This window comes from Eriocheir sinensis, chromosome 31, assembly GCF_024679095.1.
Source record: "Eriocheir sinensis breed Jianghai 21 chromosome 31, ASM2467909v1, whole genome shotgun sequence".
NCBI lineage: Eukaryota > Metazoa > Arthropoda > Malacostraca > Decapoda > Varunidae > Eriocheir > Eriocheir sinensis.
Genome location: NC_066539.1, coordinates 10592936 through 10606240, shown reverse-complemented (window position 1 = coordinate 10606240; position 13305 = coordinate 10592936). Strand labels below are relative to the sequence as shown.

The window sequence follows — 13305 nt, the reverse complement described above, 5'->3', positions numbered from 1 at the left end:
TCCTTTCGCAGCTGAAGTTACCAAATGCAGTGCTTCATCTAGCATGCATTTACTTAGGGGGTTATTTTATCTGCACTTTGAACGCTGTATTTGATGAGGTTGAGGTACATAATTAATTTATTGGTACACGCAAGACACCTCTCCATCCGAAATTGACGCCTCTAATGGTCACTCTTGTTTAGTTTTGCAGGAGCAGCACCTAGCGGATTTATTCGTCTTTTCTTAGTTTATTGCCCTTGAGCTGTTTCCTTTACCCTAAAAAATCTCATACAGGCCATTCACTTTCTTTTGTAACACCTGAGCGTCTTTTTCATGTTAAGTTGTCCTATTTTTATGTCATCGGCAGACTTGCGAATGTCACTGGGTGTATCGCAGCCAAGATCGTCATGCAGATAATAGATAGTAGTGGACCTAAGACTGATCCTTGTGAGACCCCATTCTAGTAACACGAGGCCTATTTACCGCTATTTACCGCCGTTTCAGTACCGCTATTTACCTATTTATTTATGTATTTACCTATTTATCCTATGTACCTATATTTTCCTGAATTTGTGTCCTGTCAGTGAACCTCGATCCATCTCTGCGTCCTGTAACTGAGCCTTGATCCATCTCTGCGTCCTGTAACTGAGCCTTGATCCATCTCTGCGTCCTGTAACTGAGCCTTGATTCATCTTTGCGTCCTGTAACTGAGCCTTGATTCATCTTTGCGTCCTGTAACTGAGCCTTGATCCATCTCTGCGTCCTGTAACTGAGCCTTGATCCATCTCTGCGTCCTGTAACTGAGCCTTGATCCATCTTTGCGTCCTGTAACTGAGCCTTGATCCATCTTTGCGTCCTGTAACTGAGCCTTGATCCATCTTTACGTCCCGTTAGAGCCTTGGACCACCTCAGTTCTTTGCCATCCATCCCAAAATCATTACTCTACCGACCCTACCCATTATATTGCGATTAATAATAATTGCAGAGAACGTGAAGCGAGTTAATTTTAAGAGGTTTCGAATGATATGTTTTACAAGGTCATATGATTTCTGTTTCAGGAGAAATATTCATAACTCTACACTCACACGCGCAATACCATTTTCATCAAATTTTGTTTTATTTCTTTTTTCTTTTTTAATTTTCAGCCCTTTTTTCGAGGTTTAAGGCTAAAAAAACTAACTATCGATTGACATGCTTGGTTGGATTGTACAAGGGCAAAACACACACACAAAAAAGCAACAAAAAAACCCGAAAAGAAATCAGTTCATCCACTTTCATGCGCATGCGAAACTGACCTCTCTTTTGGCCACTCTTCCCGAAGCACACACATTTGACAAGGCTTTCATAGGAGTGTTGGGCATTTCCAGAGGTACCTTTATGACCCCGATGGTACTTTGACCCCTCTGCTGCATCATGAATTTAAACATTTCAGTCCCAAAGCAAACACAGTTGACAAGGCTTAAATAGGAGTTTTGGGCATTTCCAGAGGTACTTTTATGACCCTGATGGTAGTTTGACCCCTATGCTCCACCATGAACTTAAACATTTCAGTCCCAAGGCACACACATTTGACAAGGCTTTCATAGGAGTTTTGGGCATTTCCAGAGGTACCTTTATGACCCTGATGGTACTTTGACAACTCTTCTGTACCATGAACCCAAAAAACACTCGTGAAAACCCTATTAATCTTCTTTTTTGGCTTTTGTGAATGGGTGACGCCAGAGGTAGATGCGTCTGAGAATTTTGACCCCGAACTCTTTATAGGGGAGTGTTTAGCGTTTTTTTTTCCTCTCATTATTACTTTATCTATTTTTATTTTTTACAGCAAGGAGACAGCTCAATGACACACAAAAAAGGAAACAATAATAAAAAAAGCTCTCTACTCGCTGCTCCTAAAAAGAATCCAAAGAGGTGGCCGAAAGAGGGGGCAATTACGGGAGGAGAGGTGTTCTGATACCCTCCTTTGCCCTTGATCTGCTTCCTTTGCTGTAAAAAAACAACTTACGTACGCTTGCATGCACACACACGCACGCACGCACTCTTACAGGGCCAGAAGCGTGCACACTCGTGAAATAATCCTTCTGTAGGAACATGATTTGCTCGTTTCTCTCGCCCAGCACTTATTATTGCTATTTTGCTATTACTACTACTACTACTACTAGCAACAACAACAACAACAACATAGTAATAATAATAATAATGTGTAGATATTATGACAAGTGATGAAAGGTGGTGAAGGAAACACGGGCTAGGGAACGAGTGTTTGCTCCTGACTAGTTTCGCCTTAGTGGGCTTCTTCAGAGGAATAAGGTTTATACATGGGTAAACTGTCTTATATACAAAAATCCAAGCATCCCAGTGGAGCCCTCATTTTTGTATATAAGGCAGCTTACCCATGTATAAACCTTATTCCTCTGAAGAAGCCCACTAAGGCGAAACTAGTCAGGAGTAAACACTCGTTCCCTAGCCCGTGTTTCCTTCACCACCTTTCATCAAAAATAATAATAATAATAATAATAATGATGATAATAATAATAATAATAATAATAATAATGATAATAATAATAATAATAATAATAAGAATATGAATAAGAATAAGAATAAGAAGAAGACGAAGACGAAGATGAAGACGAAGAAGACGAACAAGAAGAAGAAGACGAACAAGCAGAAGAAGACGAACAAGAAGACGAAGACGAACAAGCAGAAGAAGACGAACAAGAAGAAGAAGACGAACAAGAAGAAGAACACCAAGAAGAACAAGAAGAAGAATACAGACCAAAGAAAAAAAAAACCCTCCAACGCGGTGCATCATAATTCTAAAAAGTGACAGACAAAGGAAGATACCAAAAGACAATGGTCAAACTTAGTACCAGAGGAGTCTTGGTTTTTTACCCCTTATGATGCGCCAAGTCTTCGGAAACAACGAACACAGAATGGAGAGGGTTGTTCCCACGTTTACCAACCCAAGTTTTGAAAGAGCGATTCCACACCTTTTAAGTCTTGCATATGTGTGTGGTAAAGTGCATAGTGGGAGTGTCGAGAGCATGCAGGCAGTTAGTAAGTCTAGAGGAACAGTGAGAGTGATCGGAAAACAACTTAGAAGCTACCACTGATTCCTGAGTTGACAATAAATGACATCTGTTAGTAAAGGGGAGCTTGGAATACGAGAAAGGAGGGGAAAGAAAGAGAAAGAGAGGGATGTTTATTTGCCGTTTAAATATATCAAGGAAATCAATAGTGTAGACAACCTTGAATGGTCGAAGAAATGCATGAGACGAGAGCTTAAGTTTATTAGGTTAATGACGTTAATCTTGACCGAGTTTCCGGAAGTTTAAAAGGGCAGTGAATATGAACATAGTGATTTAGGATAGCAAAGGAAGATATAGAGCAGACAACTTTGAACGGGTGGAGAAATAAATAAGACGAAAGAAAGTTTATGGGGCTATTGACACTAAGACTGACCGAGTTTCCATAAGTTTAAAATAGCAGTGATTTTTTTTACAGCAAAGCAGACAGATCAAGGGCTTAAAAAAATAGAATAAAATGGAATAGAAACAGTGATTTAAGGTAGCAAGGCAAGCAATAGAATAAGCAACTTTGTACGATTGAGGAAATACACTAGACGATAGAAGTTTATTGGGCTATTGACACTAAATTGACCGAGTTTCCGTAAGTTTAGAATAACAGTGAATAAAAAACAGTGATTTAGGATAGCAAGGGAAGCAATAGAATAAGAAACTTTGTACGATTGAGGAAATGCACTTAACGATAGAAGTTTATTGGGTTACTGGCACTAAGATTGACCGAGTTCCCGTAAATTTAGAAGAGCAGTGAATATGAACATAGTGATTTAAAATAGCAAGGAAAACACTAATTCAACAACTAGCATTAGACGAGAGAAAGTTTATTGGGTTACTGACACTAGTCTTGACCGAGTTTCTGTAAGTTTAGAAGAGCAGTGAATATGAACATAGTGATTTAAAATAGCAAGGAAAACACTAATTCAACAACTTGCATTAGACGAGAGAAAGTTTATTGGGTTACTGACACTAGGCTTGACCGAGTTCCAGAAAATTTAGAAGAACAGTGAATATGAACAGAGTGATTTACGATAGCAAGGGAAGAAATACTACCCAAGAAAATGACCCAAACTCTTATAGGAAAACCTCGTTAAGTATGTGAGCTTGGGCACCGAAATGTTTTAACCCGGTAGCTGCAGGGATCATGTTTCTTAAAGGCCCCTCTAAGCGAGAAAAATGAGAAAAAATCATCACTCACGCAAACCATTTCATAATATATTTCAACGCATTTGTGATCAGTATATGCATCATCTATTTTTTTGGGGTTTATATCATGGCAAAAATATAGCCCGTCGCTGGTACACGGTAAAGCCACAAATTTGCCTCGTCGCTGCTACCGGGTTAAAATATGCCCCTAAGATCAAGTACTTCACCCGTTCCCTCTCACCTTCCCTGCTCCTTCTGCTCATATCGTAGTGGCCAACGTGCATCGGGTGGACGGCGGGCGGACTCTTGACTCGGTCGTAACCGCGTCTTATCTTCTGCAGCGGGCCGTCCACGCAGGGTACAAGGAGGAGTGCTTTGAGGGTGATGGTCAACAGCGGGAAGATTAAGGCGTACTGCGGGGAGAAAGGTTGCGTTGTCGGTGGTTACGTGGCAGACCGACGGGCAGATAGACACAGACACACACACAGGAACATATTCTTCAACATTTCACTGCCCAAGCACAAAGACTTAACAAGGGTTTCATGGGAGCATTTTCTTCAACATTTCACTGCCCAAGCACAAAGACTTAACAAGGGTTTCATGGGAGCATTGGGCATTTTCGTGGGTAGTTTTATGACCCGGGAGATAGCTTGACATGCCCTCTGTGCCATGAACGTGAAAAAGCGCCCAAGAGAATGTATTTAACTTCTTTTCTTCAACATTTCACTACCCAAGCACATAGATTTAACAAGGGTTTCATGGGAGCATTGGGCATTTTCGTGAGTAGTTTTATGACCTTGGAGATAGCTTGACATGCCCTCTGTGCCATGAACGTGAAAAAACGCCCAAGAGAAGGTATTTAACTTATTTTCTGGCCCTTAGAAATAACTGAAACGTCTAAGAACACACACACACACACACACACACACACACACAGGACTCTCGATGACACAGTGAATTCGTTCTGCTATTTGCTTGCTCATCGCACTTCCATAAGCGTTTATCTTCCCGACACGCCATATGGTCCCACTGCCTTTATCATATCTATTCCCGCCATCATTTTCGACATCTTATCTCTATTCACTTGAACCCCATCTATTTGTGGCTGGGTTCCTTCCACCATCGGCTCCACAATCGTCTCGTCTGCCATGAAAAAGCAGACTGAAAGTTTTTATTCACTATCTCACACATGGCCATTATCTCAAATGTCACTTCAAGTCCTAAAACCTTAATGTATACTCCCTTGTCCTTATCTTGCTGCATATAAACCTGTGCTCCAGATTTGGTTCATCATAAATATTTTTTGTACTGCAAGGGTTAAAGGGTGAAACAAACAGATAAAGCACTAGTTGTTCTCGCAATCAGAGGGCAGGCAGAGAGGGTTAGATTCGGTTTGAGAGGTGTCTTGATAGTTCACTCTATGCCTCGTGAAAGCGTTCAAGTCGTAGGGAGGAGGGGCACCGGCAAAGGAAGGAAGCTGCTGAGTTTATTATTGAAATGGATGAAAACGTTTGCTTTCAGGATTTGGACAACACAGGGATGAGCTAGACTAGAGTAAAAAGTTGAGTGTAGCGAGGCCGCGGGAGGGGTGGAGTTATCTAGTTAGCAAGTCCAGAAGAGTAGTTAGCATAAATATATCCACAGGAGATAGAAAGGGAAGTCACAGTGCAACAATATTTAAGAGGTAGCCGAGACGACGGTCCGGAAGAAGAGAGGAACTCATAACTGGAAAAGCCCTTGACTCTACTCTATTCAAACGAGACAGAGATATGTGTGATGCGCAGTGTGACGATGAAAGGGAAATACTCCGAGGACATGGGATTTATGGTGCATAGACTACCTTTTTACTGGCCTCTAAATACGTATATGTCAAAGACCAACATGAAGACAAGATCATTTCACAGGCCCGTAGCTGGGGTGCCACTAGGAGGCAATGGCTCCCCGACTGTTTTTGTAAGGCCTTCCCAAATGTCTTTGCTCTGCGAATCAGTCATTAGTATTAAAGTTGGTTCGAGTATTTTTTGAGTATTTTGTATTATATATGGATGAAACATACAATTGCTGTACATGAAGATCACATAGGCCTCTTATGCCAATGAAGTTAGTGTGACATGTGTCCTGTGTTTCATTATCACTGTACTGTTGATATGATAAAAGAAGTATGCTTTGTTCCACACCAAAGGATACAACATTTGCATTCAAACAGACGTCTTGGATGCCTCTGAAAGCATTTCCCTGGCTACACTCAGTGAGATATATATTTTTTTTAATTCACTCCTCACTTAGTATTCATATGAAAGAATCTATTATTATTATTATTTATTTTGCCGTGTACCTCTCCGTACCTGGGCGCATGAGGGCAGGGAGCAGACGGTGTAGTGGTCGGCGGAGAAGCCCCAGCCCACCAGGCCGTCGTGCAGCGTGCCGGTGATGAGCGCCAGCCAGCCCAGCTTGCTCTGGATGAAGTTGAACTCCCGCCAGGTGAGCGTCGCCCCCACGGAGGGCAGTGACGACACGCCCACGATGCAGGTGATTAACATGGACAAGACGCCTGGCCGGGGAGGGAGGGTTTTTATTAGCCTCGCACACATGCCTAAAATATCGTATTGCTACTTAGTAGATTAACATAAAGATCATTAATATTTAGTTTGGGTAAATATTTGTTTATGCACTCTTCTGTATTTCGTCTCTTACCTAACCAACTGCTCTTCTGTTCTTAAATATTAATTCTCCTAACCTTCAAAGCTCCCGGAAAACAACAGACATGCTTAAAATATCGCTGGTGCTTTGTTACTCAGTAGATTAACTTAACGCTTAGTAATATTTAGATTGTTAGGCGGTCATGCAGGCCTAAATTATTGTCGGTACATAGTTACTTAGTAGGTTTAGTAGTATTTAGAGTGGGTGAAGTTTTACTATATGCACCCTTCTGTATTTTTTTATAAAGATTTCTCCCCTAGTATCACTAGGGCAACGGGCCCTTGTCCGAAGACGGCCCGTTAAGAGGGAAAAGATTGCTCCCTCCCTGCACGAGGGAGCACGGGCCTTTGCCAAAGGGTGCAGGGTGCCGATAGACCGACTCTATCGGCGATCGAAATCTAGCCGACCAAGTCGGTCTGTCGACGAGGACTGGCGTGTCTCTCCACTTCCGTATCTCATCTCCTACTTAATCAAACGCCCTTCTGTTCTTATATATCTTTCCTACTAACCTTCTAAGCTCTCGGTAACCCATTGGAAAGAATGTAAAGCTCAAAATAAGTGTGAAAATAGCCATGAAATGAGTGTGGCAACCCGTACATAAAGTAAATCGTAACTTTAGATTGTTTGTGTGTAGAAGTGAGGAACAGAACCGACCTTTGAGTTTGTTTGTACCTCTATAATTTTCTTTAGATATTGAAGGTGTTTCTCCTCTAAAAGGTTTTCTGTTACTCATTTTCTTTCAGGGTTTTGGGGTGCACTATATAGCCACGATCATTGCCCCTCTCCTCCTCTATATCTATTTTTCTTGTGTGTGTGTGTGTGTGTGTGTGTGTGTGTGTGTGTGTGTGTGTGTGTGTGTGTGTGTGTGTGTGTGTGTGTGTGTGTGTGTGTGTGCTTTGTTTGTTTGTATGTTTGTCAGTTTGTACGTGTGTGTGTCACTGAAGTATTTTTTCGTTAATGATATTTCTTGAAACCTGTTTTTTTTTTTTTTTCATTTTACATCAAAGGATGCGGCTCAAGAGCAACAAAAAGAATAGAAAAAAAGCCCGCTACTCGCCGCTCCCGCAAAAGTAAAAAGTAAAGAGTAACCGAAAGAGAGGTCAATTTCGGGTGGAGAGGTGTCTTGATACACTCTTCTTGAAAGAGGTCAACTGGTCAAGTCATAGGCAGAAGGAAATACAGACGAAGGAAGACTGTTCCAGAGTTTACCAGTGAAGGGGATGAAAGAATGGAGATGTTGGTTAACTCTTGCATAAGGGGTTTGGACTGTATAGGGATGAGCATGAGTAGAAAGTCGTGGGCAGCGGGGCCGCAGGAGGGGGGAGACTTGCAGTTAGCAAGTTCAGAAGAGCAGTCAGCATGAAAATATCGATAGAAGATAGGAAGAGAGGCAACATTGCGGCGGAATTTGAGAGGTAGAAGGCTGTCAGTAAGAGGAGGAAAGCTAATAAGACGAAGAGCCTTAGGCTCCACTCTGTCCAGGAGAGCTGTGTGAGTGGAGCCCCCCCACACGTGAGATGCATACTCCATACGAGGGCGGACAAGGCCCCTATATATGGAAAACATCTGTGCGGGGGAGAAGAACTGGCGGAGACGATACAGAACGCCCAACCTCGAGGAAGCTGATTTAGTAAGAGAGGAGATGTGAAGTCATTTGACTATGAAAAAAATATATATAAAAAAAGTTAGTTGTTTGGAGAAGCTAAGATGTTGTTGTTGTTGTTGTGTGTATGCGTGTGTGTGTGCGTGAGTGTGTGTGTTTGTGTGTGTGTGTGTGTGTATGTGTGTGCAAAATGTTTCAGTCTTTGACCAACATATTAACAACACCTCTAACGGCACCAAAGATAAACTCTTAGCATATTTTCTGCACGTTTTCAGTTGTGTCATGACCCTCGATGGTGTCTCCCCTTTGATTCACTCTTCAACACGAGGGCGACACGGGTAAAAAAAGAAGCCGATGTTTGTGCTGGGTGTTACTTACCGCAGGTGAGGAACATCTCCCCCTGAAGGCTCATGGTGGAGCTGTAGATGGGCACCTCGCGCTGCACGAAGGTGGTGCTGTTCACACGCACGTCCAGGGTGGCCATGAGGGGCGGGTCCCAGATCAGGGAGTCGTACATGCCCGACCACACCGCCACGCCCAGTATCGTCTGTGGCCCGAGAAGCAGGTTAGCAACGCAAGTGCTTTATAATAGTGTTTTAACAATGTTGAATGCAATGTAAATGAAAGAATTAGACTAGAGTGTAAGCGAAATGCACCAACCTAACGGAACAGCGTTCCCCAAAATATAGAAAGAGATGGTCCTTATTTCTCAAATGATTGAGGTTACAAAAGCTATTAATAAATGCAGAAACAGCTATTTTCAGTGTTATTTTTGAGAAAAGGTTTGCAATAAACATGTCGGGTGGTGTTCTTAAGACATCGCGTGGACTTACGTGTACAGCAGCCAACCACAGCATGAGGAGCCCGAGCTGCTTCCTCATCTTGAGCCAAGTGTCCAGCCAGCTGGGGAACCGCCGGTACTTGGTGCCCCACGCCAGCTGGATGTACCCCGCCATCACACCTAGCGGCGAAGAGTGGCGTCACATTCTCTCTCTCTCTCTCTCTCTCTCTCTCTCTCTCTCTCTCTCTCTCTCTCTCTCTCTCTCTCTCTCTCTCTCTCTCTCACCCACCGGGGAGGTAGCACAGCGTCAGGGTCCACAAGGCGGTGATCGCAGTCGTTCGGTTCACGTTCATTAGCGCCAGATTTCTCAGTGTTGCCTGCCTCCACGACTCGCCTGTTTGTATGCTGCCACACACTTGATACCTGCAGCCAGAGAAGTGTGCTTACTCGGTTAAAGAGGCGGAGAATAAATTAAATAGATAAACCAAACTGTACGGCTCTGAAATCTGTGTTTACATGGAAACGAGGTCCTTAATGAGGCAGAGGATACTTTTATGGCCTAGAATTTTCCTCAGAAGGTGAGAACAATAACCAATAGGTCTCACTTGAAGAGCAACAAGAGGTAGTGAAAAACCCAAAGGCTCCCAACGATCATGAGGGGTCTCCTCCAGGCTGGCATCAGCTGTAGCGGGATGGCCTCAATGTCACGGGCAAATTTCAGCGGTCCTTTGTCAACGGCCGAGTAGCCCATCTGTTTAACCATCTCCAGCACGCGGCGCCGCGCCTCGGGCCAGTCCGAAGCAACAGGCACCTGACGAGATAGAGGAAAGGATAACGGGGAGGGCGTGACGGTAAGATGCCATGAAGTTTTGTCTAAGGTGTTGGGTTTAATCTGCTTAGTTGGGTTTAATTTAGTTTGTTTGTTTAGTTCCATTACATACTTTTCACTTAAGATATACTCAGTCAACATGGAAAAAACAACTAATATATTCCTCTCGTTTTGAGTTTTTGTGATAAAAATGGAGGGGGGCGGAAATGAAGGAACTGGAGGAAATGGAAATGGAAATGGAAATGGAGGAAATGGAAATGGAAATGGAAATGGAGGAAATGGAAATGGAAATGGAAATGGAAATGGAGGAAATGGAAATGGAAATGGCAATGAAAATGGAGGAAATGGAGGAAATGAAGAGGGGCGGGTATCAGTGGGTATCAAAAACCAAGTAGTGGGTGGAGGATCGGGATGTCTCCTGACCTACCGTACCTGCTTCGCCTGTTGCTGCACGCTGTTCTCGAGGGCATAGGCGGACAGCACGTTGAAGCTCTTGACCACGTATGCCTGGGGCGCCAGCTGCTGAAGGACCTCGGCATTGCTTGGCTGACTGTGGGAACCCAACCAGACTTAAGAAATTCGAGGAGTAATCGTAGTGTTAACATTACTATAGAGTTTGTTTTTTTCGCTCTTCCACTGTCATTCTTATAAGCGAATTCTTGTCTGCATACTTCTAAACCTGAATACCTCCAGCTTGTGTCACGAGTATCGAAATCAGATGCCGTGTGTGTGTGTGTGTGTGTGTGTGTGTGTGTGTGTGTGTGTGTTAATACAAATGCAGCGATCTCAGCTAAAACGCCTGAGCAAAGATGCATTATTTTACAGCATTCAGGTCTTAGAGAATATACTGAGCCAGAACAACATCCTTAAGAAAAAGATAAAGGCCATAGCCAACACGCCTGCGGTATTGAAGAGGGCCGTTGCGTCTCCGAAGAGTGTTATCAACCCGAAGTTGTCAGATATGCAAGCTCAAAAGCCTCAAATTGATAGACAGGCACAAGTTACTCCACATCAATAACTATATTAAATATCGCTGGATAGGCGCGAGCGAGATTCAATGCTGGTGGTGGTGTGTGTGGTCAAGCTCGTGACCTTGATCTTCATACATACGTTCGTCACCCCCTACTGCCTCCCACACTTTCTCATGCCACCCACAGAACACGACACCAAAACACATTTCAGCTCATACTTAATAAAACACGATACTACAACACACTTCAGTTCACTTACTTCAACAAATATATACAAACTTACTGCATTCCCTTCGACGGTGAGGATAACAAACCACTATCTCTCACACACACACACACACACACACACACACACACACACACACATAGACGAACAAGAACATAAACAAACTGAGAAAGACTACGGAGATGCATGAGTCAGGTCAACAAACACAGCATAGACGCTTAGAATGTATTGAGAGACACGCCAGTCCTCGTCGACGGACCGACTCGGTCGGCTAGATTTCGATCGCCGATAGAGTCGGTCTGTCGGCATCCTGCTACGGGCCGCCAATCGGCTTAGCCCGTGCTCCCCCGCGCAGGGAGGGAGCATTTTTGCACTCTTAACGGGCCGTCTTAGGACAAGGGCCCGTTTCCCCTAGTGATACTAGGGGATAAATCTTTGAGGTGAGGTTAGAATGTATTAAAGGACGAAGTAAATGCAACGAAGAGGGTTCACACATTAAAAGAAAGGCTAGAGAAATGTAGATATAGAGACGGGACACTACGAGGATAGCTAAAACCCTCTCACTACAATTAGGTAAGCACGCACACACACACACACACACACACGCACATAAACACTGGTGACTCACTGCGGGGGTGGCGGGGCGGTGAAGTTGGCCACATCGATGACCACCTTGTGTTTGAGCTGGTTGAGGGGCAGGCGGCGGTAGTGGTCGGCGCCTACAGCCACCACCACGATGTCCGCCTTGGCCGCCTCCTCCTGCGTGACCAAGCGGCATCCCTGTTTGCCCCGGACCAGCTCCCTGTGTAAGGCGGGGAGATAGGATGTGTATTTGTTTGTTCGTTTATGTGTTTGTTTATTTGTTGGTTTGTTTATTTACTGATTGATTGATTGTTTGTATTATCATTCTTGTTGTTGTTGTTGTTGTTGCTGCTGTTCTTTCTCTTCTTCTTGTTATTATTATTGAGATTCATGAAAGGCCACCAAAGAAAAACAAACATATACTAGACCCAAACAGAGTCCCCTCGATGAGCAGACATGGATATGAAAGATTAAATAGACCGTGATAGTAGGTAAAGTAAGGAGAAGAATATTAAAAAAAGGTGTGTGCGTGTGTGTGTGTCGTGAGGGTAAAAAACAATAGTGAATTAGCAGGCGGGCGGTGACCACTTGCTCATCTGTAAACTTCTGCTACTAGGCTATCAATATGAATCACATTGTTTATAGATGGCGGATCATTCAAGTTATGATATTTATGGATATTCTTTACAATGACACCACTGCGAGACTCACGAACTACAGGAGCACGTGTTTTGTTATACTAAATCTAAATAGAAAAACGGAAGGCTAACCCAGGCATAACGTGAGATAATATTACGTTTACTGTCGTTATTCAGTATTCTTAAGTGTCCAACGGGGGAGGTCTACATTTGCCTTATACCTTCCCCTCCCCCTTTCCCTTATCAGGTTGTTGTAAGTTTAATGTTATGAGGTAAGATAATGTCAGGAAGAAGTTGGATACATATAAGTTAAGCTCGAGTAGGGGAGAAGAGAGTGGCATGATGTAAAAGAATGTCAGGAAGAAGTTGGATACATAAAAGTTAAGCTCGAGTAGGGGAGAAGTAAGAGGCATGATGTAAGAGAATGTCAGGAAGAAGTTGGATACATATAAGTTAAGCTCGAGTAGGGGAGAAGTAAGAGGCATGATGTAAGAGAATGTCAGGAAGAAGTTGGATACATATAAGTTAAGCTCGAGTAGGGGAGAAGAGAGTGGCATGATGTAAGAGAATGTCAGGAAGAAGTTGGATACATATAAGTTAAGCTCGAGTAGGGGAGAAGAGAGTGGCATGATGTAAGAGAATGTCAGGAAGAAGTTGGATACATATAAGTTAAGCTCGAGTAGGAGAGAAGTAAGAGGCATGATGTAAGAGAATGTCAGGAAGAAGTTGGATACATATAAGTTAAGCTCGAGTAGGAGAGCAGTAAGAGG

The 13305-nt window shown here is 43.3% G+C and overlaps 1 protein-coding gene across 1 annotated transcript in view; it reads right to left on the bottom strand.

Moving 5' to 3' along the window:
- LOC127005907 (metalloreductase STEAP4-like) overlaps positions 1-13305 on the bottom strand; it is a 34749-nt gene that overhangs the window by 2561 nt on the left and 18883 nt on the right. Inside the window, exons 3-10 of the mRNA XM_050875286.1 lie at positions 11944-12117; positions 10551-10668; positions 9895-10100; positions 9579-9712; positions 9342-9469; positions 8887-9055; positions 6551-6756; positions 4447-4618 (exon numbers count right to left, since the gene is read on the bottom strand). Coding sequence (XP_050731243.1) covers positions 4447-4618; positions 6551-6756; positions 8887-9055; positions 9342-9469; positions 9579-9712; positions 9895-10100; positions 10551-10668; positions 11944-12117 — 1307 coding nt within the window. The remainder of the gene's footprint in view (positions 1-4446; positions 4619-6550; positions 6757-8886; positions 9056-9341; positions 9470-9578; positions 9713-9894; positions 10101-10550; positions 10669-11943; positions 12118-13305) is intronic.